Here is a 17,958-nt window from a genome sequence, read left to right on the forward strand (position 1 = left end):
AGTGGGGAAAGTGCACACAGCATTGCCACTTGGCCCCGTGGTTTGACAGAGTTTTGTTTCTGACAATAGGGTCCTTTTTGATCCAGCATAACCCAGATTTTCAAATTCCTATTTTGTACCCAAAAGATTACTCAACCTAAAGCCTGTTTGGAAATAAAAAGTCCCTTAAAAAGGATTCCCAGGTAATTAATTTTTATTTTCAGACTAGCAGAACACCAAAATAAAGTATGCACCCTTAAACCTACTTTTGATTCCTCTCCCCCCCCCAAAAAAGGAGCTACCAGATGGCAACAAGTTGACAAGGAGACCACGGCCTTCACCCCAGGGGAGTTTCCAGAAGTAACACTGCCCTGTGAGCAACGGATCTCAGAAAGAATTACTAACCCACGGTAAATTGTGCCAGCGGACTGGGAAGACAGGATCATTTACGTTCTTAAAGTTAAAATATACCCTTATGAACACAGAACTACTTACTGACTGACTCTGCCTTGACTGGAAGGAAAGAGCCCCTTCCAGGCAACACAGAAGTAAATTCTACCTTGTAGACACAAACCGATGAGTGAGAAATCCTGACTTCTTGCCATTTTCAACTAGGGAAACTGTCCCCGACCTCCAATTACAGAAAATGACAAACTTCACAAGGAAGGGGGCCTTCCATTCTGAAATAGCAAATATCAACTTGCACGAGGAACTGGATCCAGCCTGTGAGTTTCCGTGAGCCCATCACACTGGTCACGGAATACTCCCTCACAGCCTCGTGCAGGCGAGAGGGGCACGTGGTGCGGAACCCTGGCTCGGGAGGGCGGGGCTGGGGGAAGAGCACCCTGGGCAGGACGGGGCGGCGGCCGCCTTCGGGAAGGGCAGAGGCAGCCCGGGGCGCCCCGCGCCCCCGCGCCCCGCTCCCCCGCACCTCCCGCACCCCGCTCCCCCCGCACACCCTGCTCCCCCGCACCTCCCGCACCCCGCTCCCCCGCACACCCCGCTCCCCCGCGCCCCGCTCCCCCCGCACCCCGCTCCCCCGCGCCCCGCTCCCCCGCACCCCGCACCTCCCGCACCCCGCTCCCCCCGCACACCCTGCTCCCCCGCACCTCCCGCGCCCCGCTCCCCCGCGCCCCGCTCCCCCCGCGCCCCGCTCCCCCCGCGCCCCGCTCCCCCCGCACCCCGCACCCCCCGCACCCCGCTCCCCCCGCACACCCCGCTCCCCCGCACCTCCCGCGCCCCGCTCCCCCCGCGCCCCGCCCCTCCCGCACCCCGGTTTCCTCAGCGCACGCAGCAGTGTCACAGGTACTGATGCCAGGGGACGTGGCATCGTTTGCCTTCCTAGGTGATGGCTGTCTGTAGTAAAAAGGCAAAACTGAAAGTAACGACCTTTCTTCCCTTCTAATTCTTCAGGGAATTTTAGGAGATGACTGTAATATTCTTTATGTCTACACAGTTAAGAAGTTCAAAGCACAGTCAACATTTTTCTAAAATTTTAGTAATCTGGCAATCACAGAGCAGAACAATTCATACACAGTAACAAAAATTTCAAGCAACTTTGAAGACAGGCTTAAAAAAAACCCTACAAATATTCAAAAGCCCCTCTTCTCCTGTAGGAAAGCCAACTTATTTTGCAGTGGTCACTACACACACATTCCAATTAGTAGCAAGAGACTGTCTTATCTTTCTATGTATCCCCCAGAACATATTACACAAGACATCTCACCTGAAGTACCATACACATACTGCAAAGAATTTTTTAAAAATCCAAACTGCAAATGGGTACGGGGTTTCTTTTCTGGTGATGAAAATGTTCTGGAATTAGATGGTGGTGATGACCTCACAACTTGTGAAAACACTAAAAATCACTGGCCTGCACACTTTAAAAGGGTGAATGTTATGGTAGGTGAATTACATGTAATAAAACTGTGCTTAAAAAATGTGAAAGAAAGAAAAAGGGAACCCAGAAAGTATACGAATAGCATTCCTTACCTTGGTCCTTAAATGTCTGTGTTATCACTATGCCATCTTCTGGAAATTTAGCAATGCTGCACCCCGACGCGTAATACACTAGAAAACAGTCGTTCAAAGTTAGAACCTAGAGACACTGAATGCGTTCAGCAGCAGCTACTCACTTACCACAGATGCAATCTGTAGACATCATGTATTTTCTAAAGCTGTTTCTAAGCTTAAGAGAGGAGCTGCTGTTACTGCCTGGTCGCACAAACTGCAGGGAATTACCTCAAAATTCAAGCTGAATTATTCTATTAATCTAAGGTTTCTGCGTAGATTTTAGGAGTTGGAGCTGTGAAACTTGGGGACGACCTAAGTCAGGATAAGCAGAGTTAGTGACAGTAACGTTCAAGACATTGTTTTAGAAACTAGCCACCAAAATGAAAGGGGGCGGGGGGACTTCTCAAATGAGAGATGCAATTATTTCATAAACAGAATTTATACATTATCAGGGGCCTGGGGGGTATGACCTATTTGGGAACATACATGACACAAAGAACCTTATAGGTGGTACCAGAGTTAGGAATGCTCGCAGGAAGTATTTTCATTTTAAAAATCTGGACAAAAACTAGGGTTAACACCCAGTGTTACAGGCGTCCTTTGTGAAGACACTGAACAGTTCTCTCCACAGACCCTGCTTACTTAGGTGATATCACATCACTCTCTCTCTCTGAAACTTAGACTTCAAAGACGCACGGCTTCTGCTTGCCCATCTCTGGGAATGATGAGCCCTACTAAAAACAAACACAAAACCTTACTGTCATGGTTTGCCAAGGTAAAGTCCCCCTCGTACAGGCCATCGCTGAATCCCATGTTCCAGACCGAGAGCAGCTCATTCAGGGCTGGGATGTTGGCTCCTCCGGTGTCCGGCATCCACCACTGCCTGTGAAAGTGATAGGGACTTAGTGAAGGATTAAAGCGTTCCCACAAATGCTTGATATTTTTGTCACAAAGCCGACTTCTCCCACCGGAGTCCAGTCCCTCCACGCTAGGTTTCAGCCTAACTGCCCGGTCTTGACTCACATTACAACGTAAACGCTCCTGCCGGTGTGCAGACTAAATCAGAGCTCAATTTATTTCATGAAACGCACCACATTTCACATAAACGCGCTGCACAGAGAGCCTAGACCTTGAGAGAATCAGTAAAGGAAGAAAGAAGCTTATGAAGTTCAAGCCACAGACTCTAAAGAAAGAACATACATCATAAGGATGAGATATTCATAACACGCTGGGAATTCTTCATCGATAACCAATCTACTGGAAGGTTTCTTTAAAAATAACTGTTTTCTTGGTGCATTTAAATGTATACAGATTCAGTAAAGGAGAGGTGGAAGAGCGGAAAAGAACTTAACAGAAAGTTAAAGCCAAAGTGTCTAAGATCAACAAGGACAAGGAACCCTTTCAGTCAGAACTTGGGTCAATGAGCAGTTTACTTCCTTCACAGGCAACTTTCAAGAACATGTCCGCCAATGCAGAGAGAGCTTGCCCTCACCAGGCGTCGGAACCGGACGGCCGAAAAGACCACCGACAGGCCAAACGATCACTTTACGTCTTTGCTGGGGGGAATTTAATTCCCAGAAAGTCAGATTTCTCATGCAAATAGCAATTCGTATCAGTACCTCGTGTTCTCGTCGTAAAACTTGACCTTCCTCATCACGGACGTGTTGTACCAGTCGCTGAAGACGATGAGCGAGAGGCCGCTGTCCACGTCCCTCCGGAGCTTGGCCGCCTCCTCGGGGAAGTACTCCTCCTCGCTATCCACCATGAGCAACGTTCCTGCGGGAGAGAGCGCCGGGGTGAGCACGGCCGCCGCCCCCACAGGACCGCGCCGCTTCAGGAGCACGGCGCTGCGCTGGCCTCGACTACTCCGGTGACCGGCTGCTCGTACTCTGGTCTGTGCCCTGCTCCGCTTTAGAAGGGGGTGAAAGAGAAAGGATCAGGGCCCAACAGCACGCGGACACCAGCCAGCTGCGGCCTGTTTCACGGGTGGTGCTCTGTGTGAAGGATATTCACTCACCCGAAGAGAAGCAAAATTCTGTGCTAGAGTTTCTTTTAATTAAAAAAAATAATATAACAGAAGTGTAAATATGTCCTTGTCCCCAGTGATTCTGAGAGCTTCTCATTTCAGCTGAACGTCAGGAACACGGACCACTCTCTCTGGTCCTGGCCGCCACGGGCAGCGGGAGACCCTAACCTGCCTCCACCCTTCCCCAGCTAAGCGGGACCGCCGGGCCAGCACCTCGTGTCCCTCACCGTACTGATTAGCGTCAAAGCACGTGAAGGGGGAGCCGAGGACTTCAACGAAGTAGCCCATGCTTCTCAAGTGCTGGTACATGTCCCTGAAGTTGGTGTGGATGTGGTCGCCATTCCTGAAACACAGGAAGCCCGGCACTAAAACCAACAGTCCTTACTCGGAATAAAAGCTGCGTGGCCACAGGGCGCCTTTCTGAAGGAGCAGCTCCACCGCCCACAGAGGCCTGGGAGCCAGTCCACTGGCACGAAAGTCAGCCTTTCAGACCAGCTCTCTCCGGGCTGCATATAAAGTGGGTGACAACAGGAAATGACCTGCGCGGCACACGCACGAAGGAGATAAGATGACGAGAAGGGGTGGCCAAAGAAAGGTTTCGTAAAGGGCACTGAAGCATCACTCTAGCGGTGGCATGGGCGTAAAAGGCCAGCAACCACCTGCACTGGACAAGTTCAGCCTGGCGACGCAGACATGCTGGGAGTGAACCAGGGTGGTCACACACGGGTGACTGCACATCACTGCCACTGATTACCTGTCCTCCTGTCCCAGCCCCGCCGAGGAAGGACGGGGGCAGCGGCGGGGATGGGCCGGGCCTGGCGGCCACTTACCAGTCCAAAGGGTCATTCTTCATCCTCAGGTTGTCCCTGGGGAAGTAGCCGGGCGGGTAGCGCAGGTTGTGGTACTGGTCCCAGAGAACCCTCTTGCTTCGAGGAGGAGCGGGGATGATCTTCACCTTAATTGGGAGCTTCACCGTTGAAGTCTGTTCTGCACCACTGTTTGACTGAAAAAAATAAAAGAAATTTGAAACGTCCCTTTGGCTCAGAAGAAACTTTCAGGTTTTCAGGTTGGAAACCTCACTTCTATTTATCAATTTAACCCAAACAGAACACAAGAATTTCTCACAACAATGGTAGGAGAGGACATTCGTGTATCATGATTAATTACATTCCAATTCTTCTTTTAAGGGTTTCAGAATTCAAATTTAAGGCACCTGGTTCCGAAAAACGACTAGACTGCATAGCATTAGCCCTACTTTTTACAATCATCTGAAGCCTGAAATTTGGCACAGAACAGCCCACCCACGCCCCGTTCACCAAGCGGGCTGTGATCCCACTGCTCGCCGGGCCGGGACCCCCATGGATGGCACCTCACACCCCAGCGCCCGGCGCTCAGCCCGCCTCCCCTCCCCACGAGCCCTCCACATGCACGTACATCCACCTCTGCCGGGGAAGCCACGGTGACCGTGACGTGCCCCTGCGCGACGCCTTCCCAGGAGGCGGCCTGCTTGGTGACGGAGATGGAAATGGCCAGGTAGCCCGACCAAGGCCACAGCACTGAGGAGTAAGAGAAAGCCACCTCGATGCTGTCTCCGTTCTGCGGTAAGTAGGGCTGCCACTCGGGCTGCGGGAGGAAAGAGGCAGAGGCTCGGGTGAGAAGCTCCGTCCCGGTCACCCCCCGCTCAGCTGGCACCAAGCAGCCCGTGCCCAAGGCCGCCGTGCAGCACCAGGCCGTCACCCACCGGAGGAGCCTGGGGACACGGCCGCTGACCAACTCCACCTTTAAAGACAAGCTTCCCGCAAGCTTACAAGGAGGCGGGGGGTGCGGACACACACGGTTTGACGAAGAGCTTGTATCTGCAGAGAACTTACAGAAGAGAATAGTCCCAGGTTTGGGGTTAGATCTCAACTGGCTGTATGCTTAACGAATCACATGACTTGAAAGGAATAACATAATAAAAGGACATGGCTGCACGCTGTCAGCAGTCAGGGTCTGGGCCAGCGACGGGGCAGGCAGAGTGCACGCGGCGCCCAGGGGACGCGCCGGCCGAGAAGGGGACCGCCCGCCCACCCGCCGCTCAGGCTTGAGGGAAGGTGAAAGGGAAGCACGAGACGGGAGACGTACATCAGCTCTCACAACGAACCAAGGGTTCAAGCTAACCTAAACCACTCACTTCCCTCGCAAGCCAGAGCACAACATCCTCCCCGCAAGCGAGTCAGCACGTTAAAGAGAACTGTGAGAAAGAAGGAGAATATTCGTAGGGCACAGCATCGCGAACAATGAGAAAGGACCGGGATTTTTAATAAGTGCTTTTCAGACCACTGGTTAACAATAGAGCAGAAAATTAACTTTTATCCGTCTCTTGTAACACATATCAAGCTAACTCAACACAGATGAAAACATTCAATATTTAACAAGCATAAGAGGAAAATGAGTAGAAAATAAAATTGAGATTTTTCTTATATTTCTGGAGGGATAAGCTTCTAATTTTTGAAACAGAAGAACTCACAAAAGATGAAAATTCAACTACATGAAAAAGTGAAACTTTTACAGAACCCCCCCCGCCCACCGCCCAAGTTTTTAAACCACCTCTAATATTAAAGAGACAAGAAAACAATAATCTGGGCAATCTTTTTGCATGACACACAACGGTGGCTAATCTCTCTATGAAATGAAGATCTTGTTCGGATTGATAGGGACAACCTAAATTCTAGTGAAAAATGGGCCAAGGAAATGAAACACGAATTCACACAAGAGGAAATACAATCAGTAAACAAACATGCAGATACGCACCTTACAAATCATTAAACAAGGTACCGACTACCCCCTGTAGACTTAAAGTTAAAAGATGAACCACGGAGAAACAAACCAAATGTCCACCGACTGACAAAGCGGGGTCTATCCATACAATGAACCACTATTCAGCCATGGAAAGGAGTGAAGCCCTATACACACTGCAATGCAGATGAGCCTCTTTAAAGACATTACGCTCAGTGAAAGAGGCCAGTCACAAAGCCCACATAACATACCACTCCATTTATAGGAAATACCCAGAAAAGGTAACTCCATGGAGACAGAAGGGGATTAGGAAATGCCAGGGCCTGGGGGAAGGGGAATGGGAAGTGTTAACAGGGGTTTCTCCTTCAAGTGATGAAAATGTTCTGGAATTATCCAGTATGATGGTTGCATCACTACTTGTGAATATACTAATAACCACTGAGCTGCACAATTTAAAAGGGTGCATTTTATGGCATGTGAATTTTATCTCAATATTTTAAAACTTCATGCAACTGGGAAAAAAAGGACGTACCACCAGAGCTGAGACACTACCCCTCTGTACACCATCAGTGGCAGTCTGAGCTGATGCACCTCTTTTGAAAAGAATCTGGTATTATGTACCAAGAGCCATTAATAATGTTCATGCCCTCTCACTTGGGATTCTAATCCAGGGAGTTTATGTTAAGAAAATAATTCAGAACAAAAGAAAACCATATATACAAAGATATTCAGTGAGATGTTTACAGTTGAAAACCACCTAACTGTTCAAGCAAGAAGAAATAGTAAGCACGTTACGATTCAACAATTCTACATAGTATTAAACAACCATTAGAAAGAACATCGGTGCTTATATATAGTAACATTTAAAAATGTTTATAATGTGAGAACTGAAAAAAAAAAAAGGCTAACTTTTTGTCTACCACACAAAGATAACTAAAAATATCTATTTCAGATAAGGGCTGGAAAAGATTCTTTTTTTTTTTTTTTTTCTTCAGGCTACTGACTTTATTAATCTCACAAAATCATAAGAAATGTACTTTCTGTGATAGCTTCATGAAAAGTGAAATCCTGCAATCAAGAAACAGATGAAATGAGGGACTCGGAAATGAAAAAGCAAGGATGAATACAGTAAGTGTTGGTGGGCATTGAATCAATTTAAATACACCTATTTAAACAACTACAGTAATTTGTTAGAAAATATGATTTGAACTTTTTTTTCAAATAGTGGCTCTATTAGTGTGTGGGGCTGAAGTGGTTTTTCTTTTTCCCGATCCTTTATTTTTGTGACAATGTTTATACAGTAAGTGTAAAACAAATTATAAACACAAAATTCAAATAAAGACCATGCCTTCTAAACATGAAGGCCCGTGTGTCCTCATTAAACAATAAAATAATTATAAGTGAGCCTTTAATTATAGGCAGGAAACTGTAAAAATGAAGACTCAAATGCAATTAGCTAATTCAGGAGTCAAACTCAAGATGCCAAAGTAAAAGAGTAGCAAACTGGCCTCATTACTACATCCCTGACATATATAAAGCACTCAGGGGAGAACAAACCACTACTTCCAATCCCCCGGCACCCGGACAGGAGGAGGACCTGTCCCTTTTAACTGCAGGAGTAAATCTGGGCCACGTCTAAGTTGGCCGCTGGCTGGAGGGCAGTCTCACCTTGTCTACGATTCTTCCTGTGACACCCATGCCGTTGAGGATGGTGACGTTGACGATCGTCGGCATCCCTCCGTAGTAGATGGGCTGGGAGCAGTAGGGCCACATGTAGGGACACTCGGTCAGATCGATGTAGCTGGGGCTCAAACTGAAACAAAAAATCCAGTGTTACAGTAGACGGCGTTGGAAAGCATCAACGGGGCGGGCCTGAGCCTCGGGAGGGCCTGCCTCCAGGGCTGCCCTCGGCTGAGGTCTGGGAACTTGGCTTCAGAACACGCCCCGTGCTGGGGAGGCCTCCTGGCCAACCTGCCTCGCCGGCAGCACGGCGGGATGCGCGGGCATCACCTTTCCCCTCTGCGAGCCTGGAATCTGGTGGCTGCGGCTGGCGGAGAACGAGTATGTGACCAGCCCCAGAGCAGACCTGGGACTCGGTCTCAAGGCACTGGGGCAAAGATGGACTTTTAAATAACTGGAGCGGGGACGAATGGGTGGCCATTCGGCAAAAGATAAAATTAAGATCCCCACCTCAGACCACACACAAGAATAAACTCCAAATGGATCGGATACTCTCAAGTAAATAAAAGAAAGCCAACAAGCATTAGAAGAAAACATGGGCGAGTCCCTCCTTAACCTCAGTGCAGGGAAAGGCTTTCCGTGCCTCAAAATTCAGGGGCAACAGCAACGACAGACTAACAAATATGGTTGTTAAAAAAGAAAAAAACCACATGGCCAAAAACACTTTCACAAAGTCAAAAGGCAACCAACAAACTGGGAGAAATACTTGCAATAAAGGGTTACTCACCCTAACATAAGAACACGTAAAAACCGAGGGACAAAAACCCCAGAAAAGAAAAATGGGTGAAAGAAATGAACAAACACCTCACAAAAAGATATAAAAACAGCTCTTAACTCTAGACAAAGTGTTCAAACTCACTCATAACCTGAGAAAGGCAAATTAGAACAACACTGAGATAGCACTTCTCACTTGTCAGATTGGCAGAAGGTAGAGCATGGCCGGACACCGTGGGTGAGGCTCCGGGCAGACAGGCAAGCTCCCACGGCACAGCCCTTCTGGAGGAGAAGGGAGAGACCTGGCAGAGTGCCCTCTGTTCTCAGCTTGGACCCAGCAACCCCACTTCTAGGAATCTTCCCTGGAGACACACCTCCAACAAAACTAAAATGCACAGGCACAAGCAGCTTAAAATTACAAAATACTGGAAACAGTTTCAATACCCATATATAGATATAGATATGTGCTTGAATAAACAAAGGTATCTACACTATGGAGCTGTAAAAAAAACGGAGGAGAAAGATGTCTGTGAACCGACACAAAGTGATTTCCAGGATACTGTTAAGTGAAAAAAGTACAAGAGAATACTTATAGTAATGCTGTCCTTCACGTAAGAAAGGGGATATCAGATGGTAGGTATGTATCTGCTCGTGTGTGAAAAAAGAAATGCAAGGATAAAGCAAAAACTAATGGCGTTGTTACCTATGGGGGTGGAGGGAAGGGCAGGGGGAGCTGCACAGAAGGGCTGAGGGGAGCAACACGTGGCCAGGTGCGCTCTGCGTGCAGCTCCAACCTTAGAGCCACAGCCCGATACGTAACTAGTTGAAATCAACCAGGATGTGGGGGGGAATCTGAAAAGAAATAGAAATGCTAACAAATGAACTCAACTGCAATGAAAATAAACAGCAAAACCAGACTGAAAGGGGTGTGGTGGGGAGGAAGATATTAACCTAAATCACTCTGGCAAACAGGAGACTACATGCTATAAAGCTAAAGATAAAAAGAACTACACACGAACACAATCCTCTAGTTAGTATATCTCTTCTCAGCACGGTTCGAGCTAGCAGTTCTAAAACTTGTCCACAAGTGTGTACCAGGACTGAGCAGATAAACATCGTGGCGAGTGAGAGCCAGGCTTCTGGCTGCTGGAGAAGGATAACCAGCAAGAAGGAAGACTCAAGACGAGGGTCGTGATGTCAGGTGGGATCAGGAGACAGATGACTGCACGGACAGACACAGAAACAGGTACAGGTGTGTGTGTGTACAGACACTCGCCAGCTCTGTCTGCTCAAAGGGCCTAGAAACCACTATGAGCACAGCTGCCAAGAGCACACCTGGTGCCCAGGTGTCCGCTTCTAAGCCCACTCTCCAATTAAAGGGCCAGGGCTGCTCGGGCAAAGAACTGATACCGACACTGGGCACGGAAATGCTGCCAAAAAGTGAGGAAGTGCCCCCCAACTGATGGAGACATGCTGAAAAGACACGGGAGCCAACCAGCGGGAGCCCTAGAGAGCCAAACCTGGGACAACATGAGCAATAAAGTAAACAACGACACGAATGGATTATAACCCCCAGAGTAAAACAGGTACCTATGTGTCCACGCCGATATAACTGAATAAATACGAGAGGAGGACAGCGCTTCCTTACAGCAGAATTTCATTCAATAAGTGCAGAAGGGAATGAGAGAAACAGCAAGTCACCATGGGACAATCTCTACAGTAAGAACTGTTACAGGGAGGAACCATCAGAGACGCTAAACTTAGTGATGGAAAGTATGTTAAGAAACAAGATCATCTGTTTGTTTGTTTTTACATTTTTATTGGAGCATAGCTGCTTTACAATGTTGTGTTAGTTTCTACTGCACAGCAAAGTGAATCAGCTATACGTATACATACATCCCCCCTTTTTTGGATTTCCTTCCCATTTAGGTCACCACAGAGCACTGAGTAGAGTTCCCTGTGCCATAAGAAACAAGATCATCTTCAAGGGCGTCCCCACAAGACACTTCGCAGTCACAAAGGGACAGTCACTGCAGTGGACGCCTGGCAGAGCCACCCCCGGCACCAGATCTCCTGCTGCGGAGCCCAGCTGACGGACACCGGTGGACCCTCCGCTACATCTGTGCCAAGGACTGAGCGCAGAGGGCACCAGGGCAGGCCCCGCCCTGGGGGACACAGGTGCCTCTAACAGGCGACTGTGGCTCAGGGAATCTCCGTGATCGGGAAAGGTTTCAGACCTGCGCTGGGTGTGAGCGTCCTCCTCCCACGCCTCCCTCCTCGCCCCCTTCATCCTTCATAGGCCCCCTCCCCCAGGAGGTCTCTTGGCCGTCTAAGTCCACGTTGGCATCTGCCTCCTGGAGGGTCCAGCCTGACACATCACCTACACTTCATGATGCGGGTGAGCACCACCCAGAATAAAAGGAAGGACGCTGAGCCAACCGTCCCAAGTGGAGGAGACCAAGGACACGCGACGACTGAATGCAACGCAGATGCTGGCCTGGATCCTGGACCAGGCCAGGGACAGGGGTGGGGACAATCGGGGTGAAACCCAAATACAGTCTGCAGGTTAGTAGATGGTAATGTATCAGTGCCAACTTCCAGGCTCTGAGGCTTCTACTATGGTTATGTAAGTTGCTAACATCAGGGAAAGCTAGTGAAGGGTTTGTGAGTCCTCGTGCACCAATTTTTAAAACTTTGTTGTAAATCTAAAATCATTCCAAAATAAAAAGTGAAAAAGAATTCTTGCCAAAAATACAGAACCTCACTAATCACGAGAAAGCATCAGAGGACTTGAATGACAAGACAGATGAACTGTCAGGGGCCCGGGGAGACCAGGGAGACATGGCAACTGCACGCAACGTGGGGCCTGGACCCTGGACCAAAGAACACGACGGGAGCCGGCCACTGCGCATCTGTCTGCAGACTAACCCCAGCACAGCATCAGGGTGCACCTGTTAGCTCTAGCAGAGGAATCACGGACTACCGAGGTGCTGGCCTGAGGGGAAGCCGAGGAGAGGGTATATGAGAATGTCCATACCATTTTTGCAGATTTCTGTAAACCTAAGATTATTTCAAAGGAAAGTTTTACAAAGAAAAAGAAATAGGAAATCACTACCTTAGGCCCCTGATGTTACAAACAGCAGAACATGAGGAAGTGGGGAGCAATCCTGTCGGCAGCGCCCCAGCAGAAGCAGCACTGCAGAGCTCTCCCTGAGGCCCCCGAGCATTGTGTGATCGGGGCTGGTTCCATCTGGAGGCTAATACTCTGCACCGAGGAGCCCGGTGCAGAGAAGAAAGGCCTGTTCAAGAGGAAAGCACACCGACCTGGCCTGTGGCTTGTAGCTGCTGAGGACCTGGTAGGCTCTGAGGAGGTCCAGCTTGCCGTGGCCTTGTTCAAACATATTCACGCCGGGCAGCCTCCGGGCTGCTGCAATCAGGGCCTGCTTCATGCTGGCCGGATTCACCAGCTCCCGTCTCTGGACTGTGCTGGGGGAAAATACCATATTTGCTCATTTTCTCTCAGCAACAGAATGAAAACCAGACTATCCCTACCCTGTACATGCGCAGTCATGTGACCTCCCATCTTGATCTGTATCTAACAGGAGTTTCTTCGGTAAAACTCGTGCAAGATGCGAACGAACATGCTCGTTTCTGCACCTGCCTAGGGACTGACCACTCATCAGCCTTGAGCGTGGCTTGTGAGAACATGGACTCTTGGGCTAGCGCCTGTTTTTACTACATTGATCAGGAAAACACATCTTCCCGCTAACTTCACAGTCGATCTCAGAGGTTGCAGGAGACAAGAACAGCTAGGAGTTACAGGCTCCGGACACGTGGACGCAGCCCGGCCGGGAGAAGGGAAGGATGGAGGTGGGTCCTGCGGGACCTCGATGCAGCGTGGCCAAGAGGCCCGGCCTCGGAGCGAGACCTGCTGCGTCCACGTGCTTGTATTGTTTGGAGGCCTGTGTGTGACGCGTCACCCTGGTGGGTCAGGCCTGGTAGAGGGTTCATCATTGGAACGCAGCTGGACTCGGGCAGCGGCGCCCAGACATTCTCACTTGCTTTAGAACACCAGCATTAAAACACGCATTTTTGTGTATCTACATATTACAAGTACAAGTAAATTTTAAGCCCCTAAATGCAGGGGAGAAAATCCAGTAAACAGTAAGGAAAAACTGACTCTACTAAGCTGCTAAATATTTTTCTACGATGATGGGTGGTCGTGGAGTGTAGCTGGACCTTTTCCAATAGGTCTAGATGGGAAATCTGACCTAAGGAGAAGTGAGGGGAGGAAAGCGGCATCAAGTCTTACTGGCAGGAAAAAAGAATCGCTCACAGCTCAGCCACAGATTGACAACCCCCCTCCCGCCGACAGCGCAAGACCAGGCGCAGGCTCTGGCTGCTTGCCGGGCTCTGAGGCTGGAAACGAAGAAGCGCTTCTCTGCCGCTCGGCTCTGTTACGAGCTCCTTCTCACACCACGAAAGCACTCCTGACCCACCACAGAGGCATTTTACCTGCTGCAGGGAGATGAGGAAAGCAAAGGCTTCCTCCCCACTGAAAACATCTGTACGTAGGGAAGCCGCTGGGCTGGGCACGGAAGACACAACGGCCCCCCTCCTCGCTCCTCTGACAGCAGGAGGCTTGACGGGCTCATTAACGCCCACAAGAACCATCTAAGAAAGAACGGACGCCTGCCTCTTCTGTAGAGACGGGGTGAGGCCCCGGGATGTGCTCTACATCCAGCCAAGGTGGTGACAAGCGAGACTCAGCTCCTGGTCCCCTGACGCCACCTCCTCCCAGCCGAGCCACACTCACCTCACCAGCAAGGTGACAGCGCCCGCCACCACTGGGGAAGCCACGCTGGTCCCCGAGAGCGCCCGGCACCCGCCTTTCACGCCGGAGCCCCTCACTCCAGCGCCGTAGGTGACAATGTCAGGCTTCATGCGGCCATAGCCTCCTGGCAGCTCCTGTAAGCAAAAGCAGTGTGGTCTCTACCACGGCACACACACTGGCACACGGCCACGTGCAGTTATGAGTGAATAAAACCAGAACAGAAACGTGGGTCAGCTAAACACACTGTAACCTTAGTACGATGCTGGTTTTCATCTGAAATTCACTGCAGTTCAGAAGAAGCTTAAATGACAGTATACAAAATAAAATTACTTTTGGTGTGTTTTGTAATGACCAGCATGACAGTAATGCCATAAAGCATTTTAAAAGTGAATATTTTAAATTTTGCTAACGTGCAAGGCTGAAAACTGGAAACTGATTTATTTCTAGATAATTTAAAAATTAAAAATATGCTAGAAAAATCAGAAAATTAAAATTAAAAATTAGGGAAAAAAAAGAAACATTTTCCTTTACAAGGAAAAACTACGTGATATGACTGGATATTTCAATCTGGCACCAGAGGGGAAAGAATGACTTAGAACAGTGAGTATATAACCGTACAAGTAACCTGGGATAAGAGTTTAACTGAGAACTCTCTTAAGCTTCCCAGAAACTGGGGCAAAATGAGAATTACAACAGGAGTTATATTCTGTAAGAAAGAAGTACACCAATTTGAAGTGCAAAAATCCTTCCCGGCAATCAGGCATAAATGGACCCTGGATCCTCCCATGTGGGATACTGAGCAAAGGCGTCTTCACTGCAGCTCCACAGATTATTCAGGGACGCTTCTCAAAATGCCGTCAAAACCCAGGCCTCGATAAAGGCCAAGGACATGGCAGGGGGGCTGGAGCAGCAGGGGGACGCCGAGGGCAGGTCAGGGTCCCCAAGTGCCGCCCGAGGGAGCACCGGCGACCCCAGCTCTGCTCAGATGGGAGGAGGAGTCGGCCGCATAATTAAAGCTCACGCAGCTGGACTAATTACCTTGCCAGAGTCATTTTAATTTTGTCCAGCTAAATGCAATCATTCCCATGTCAGCGGAGCTGAAATTAAGCCGTGCTCACTGGCTTCTCCTGCTTCCCAAGGCCAAAAAAAATCACCCCACCCAGCACAGAGGACTGCCGGCCCTCCCCCTACCAGTCAGGGCCAGTGCACATGAATCCAGCTGACCTAAATGACGAGTTACTCAGAAACAAGTTAAAAAGAAGTGGAGCCGGGAAACACAGTGAGAACCGGCACCTGCCCGCTGGGCCGCGGGGACACAGCAGACACAGAAGGCGCCAGAGCGCGTCCTCGTGGCGGGCTGCCTCCAGGCTGCTTTTCTCTCCGTGCTCACAGGCAGCCCCGAGGCCCTCACACGCGGCTCCCGCGGGCACGCCGGACTAAAGGAGCAGCGCCTACCCAGGTGGTCATTCCTCGCGATGAGAAGCGGGCGATGTTGTCCTCAAAGTCAATGCCGCCCACTCCGATCACATCCATCTGGTCAGCAGGGTTATTCAGAGTGCTGCATCGAGGCAAGAAAAAGACACAAAAGGCGGGGGAGAGGAACCACTCTAAATGAAAGATTCAAACAAGGGCAAGCACCCCCAGAACGGTCGGAGACCGTGGCAGGCTCTTCCGTGGCGAGGCACGTGCGGCTGTGAGGGGCGGGCCCGTCGCTGCCACCTCTGCCGGCTCAGTGGTCTCCTCACACGTGGGACGCCCTCTCCTCCTCTCCCTCTCTCCTGTCAACTTATCGCCCTCCGGCCCAAGACTCTCTTCTCCCCTCACTACTGCCAGGCGTGCAGAAGCCCCCTTCCTCCGAGCTTCCCAAGACGGACCACTACCAGAACCGTCACCTGCGTACATGTCCATACACCACCTCCCAACTGCTGCGAGCGCAGCGCCCCCAGCTCGGTCCCCGGCTCCTCTGGGAAGGAACTGCAGCCACACACGTGCACCTGCCACCGTCAGAAAGTGAAAGTTCTCCCCTGGTCTCGGGCAGGTGTCCCCCTTCCTCAAGGGAACCGTGGGGACCACTCATCTCTCCGTAACCCTGGGCTCCTCAGCGGGAAGACACGGATGCATGTGAAAAAGCATGCGGTTCTCCCCAGCACTTCAAGGGCACTAGATTCGCAATGACACAAACGTTTCAACTACGGAGTCAAGATGGAAGTCAAGATGAACTATTTGAAAGTATAAAACAACCAGTTATGGAACTGCACTTCCAAGCTTTATCTATTTCCACTCCACCACCACAAAATGAACTCCTGAACCACAACTGATTCCGAGCAGCTGAAGCGATATTAGCAGCAAGATACTACTGTTCAAACCACACGGAGTCGACCCTAGCATCACCTCCTTAGCTTACCCACCACCACCATGCTACCAGCTGGTTGTTCAGAAGCACCAAGAGTGATCTGTTAATTGGCTGACAGTAAAAGTTTACAAATTTCTATGACATCAAAGAGCAAAGATTAGAACAGAAGTCACTGGCAGAATTTCCCACTGAAGCTGATACCAAAAAATACCACCTTCCCACCCTGCCTCTACCTGCCAATCCCTATACTTTACACCCTTAATATCAGGGGAAGGCATCAGAAAAATCTTTGTTGGTGCTGAAAAGGGGGAAGTGTAGCTGCAGACTCCCTGGCACCATGAAATCTAAGCACCAAGGGTGCCGGACCCCAGAGAGCTCCCAGAAGGGGTACCCGTGGGGACGTGTCAGGCAGCGCCACGCCTCCGATAAATAAGCGGGCTCTTCAAGTGCATTACTGTCACCTGACCAGCCCTACCCGAGGCCCAGCAGTAAGCCACACCCGTTCAGGCTGTGCCACGGTGACCGTGTGCCACCCCCAGCCCACCCAGCAGCTGGCAGACGCCAGATGCTGTGAGGCTCTGGGGGCAGACACGCGTCTGACACCGGGGCTTCCTCTCCCAGGATCCCCGACACACTACGCGTGGGCAGCTCTTTGATTAGAAGCCCTCACGTGTGGCCGCCCACAGAAGTCACAGGATTTCAGAAGAGTGACCAGTGTGTGCAAAGCAGTCAGGATGGCATGTGGAAGAGCCGGTGTGAACGGAAAGAAAGGCAAGCTTGGGGGAGGGGGCTGGTCAGCAGCAGGATCAGGTGATGGAGAGTGAGAGAAACACGGTTTCCCCAGGGAGACCCGAGGAGGAGCCCGCTTGGAGGAAGACGTGCACGGGGGGGGGGGGGGGGGAATGAGGCTACGGCTGCAGAGCCAGGCCCCCTGTTCTCGTACATAAGGTGTTACCGGGACACAGCCACGCCCATTCGTCTACACGGCCATGCTGCCTTCACACTACAAGGGCAGGCGAGTAGGTGCAACATACCATGTGGCCCACAAAGACTCAACTAGTTACTATCTGATCTCTTACAGAAAACGTTTGCCAACTCCAGGCTAGACTACTGAAGACCCTGAAAACCAAGGAGAAAAGTTTAGATCTGATCAGGCAATAATGATCCACTGCAGATCCTTAGTTAAAGAAACTGCTAGACTATGTTTTAACAACAGAAACACAGAAAAAAGGAAGAGAAAGGAACAGCTACCACTCACAGAAGGCTCAGTGTTCGTGGTGCTTTCCCTCGGCTGTCTCATTTCATCCTCACGGCCACCAACCGGGGCGGGTCTCGTGCCCTCCAGAGCCAGGCGAGGGGGCCAGGGCTCAGAGAAGCAAAGGCCCCACAGCCCGAGGGCAGGTCAAACTTGCCTGGCTCCATCCCCGCACCCTCCCCGCCACCCCACGTCCCCCGTGCAGGGAGAGCTGGGCTGGGGAAGACTGGAGGCAGGAGGCTGGGCTGGGGAACTGACAGGTAACC

At 50.4% G+C, this 17,958-nt stretch overlaps 1 protein-coding gene across 6 annotated transcripts in view; it reads right to left on the minus strand.

The window, feature by feature from the left end:
- Positions 1 to 17,958, minus strand: part of MBTPS1 (membrane bound transcription factor peptidase, site 1) — a 48,582-nt gene that overhangs the window by 9,243 nt on the left and 21,381 nt on the right. For all 6 annotated transcript variants that reach the window (XM_082438984.1, XM_082438988.1, XM_082438989.1 and 3 more), the window contains 10 exons: positions 15,540 to 15,642; positions 14,067 to 14,218; positions 12,575 to 12,736; positions 8,465 to 8,609; positions 5,453 to 5,641; positions 4,849 to 5,021; positions 4,246 to 4,361; positions 3,612 to 3,768; positions 2,751 to 2,875; positions 1,972 to 2,049 (listed from right to left, as the gene is read on the minus strand). In XM_082438984.1, the coding sequence (XP_082295110.1) occupies positions 1,972 to 2,049; positions 2,751 to 2,875; positions 3,612 to 3,768; positions 4,246 to 4,361; positions 4,849 to 5,021; positions 5,453 to 5,641; positions 8,465 to 8,609; positions 12,575 to 12,736; positions 14,067 to 14,218; positions 15,540 to 15,642 (1,400 nt within the window). The remainder of the gene's footprint in view (positions 1 to 1,971; positions 2,050 to 2,750; positions 2,876 to 3,611; positions 3,769 to 4,245; positions 4,362 to 4,848; positions 5,022 to 5,452; positions 5,642 to 8,464; positions 8,610 to 12,574; positions 12,737 to 14,066; positions 14,219 to 15,539; positions 15,643 to 17,958) is intronic.

Source organism: Balaenoptera physalus, assembly GCF_965194825.1.
Source record: "Balaenoptera physalus genome assembly, chromosome: 19".
Taxonomy (NCBI): Eukaryota; Metazoa; Chordata; class Mammalia; order Artiodactyla; family Balaenopteridae; genus Balaenoptera; species Balaenoptera physalus.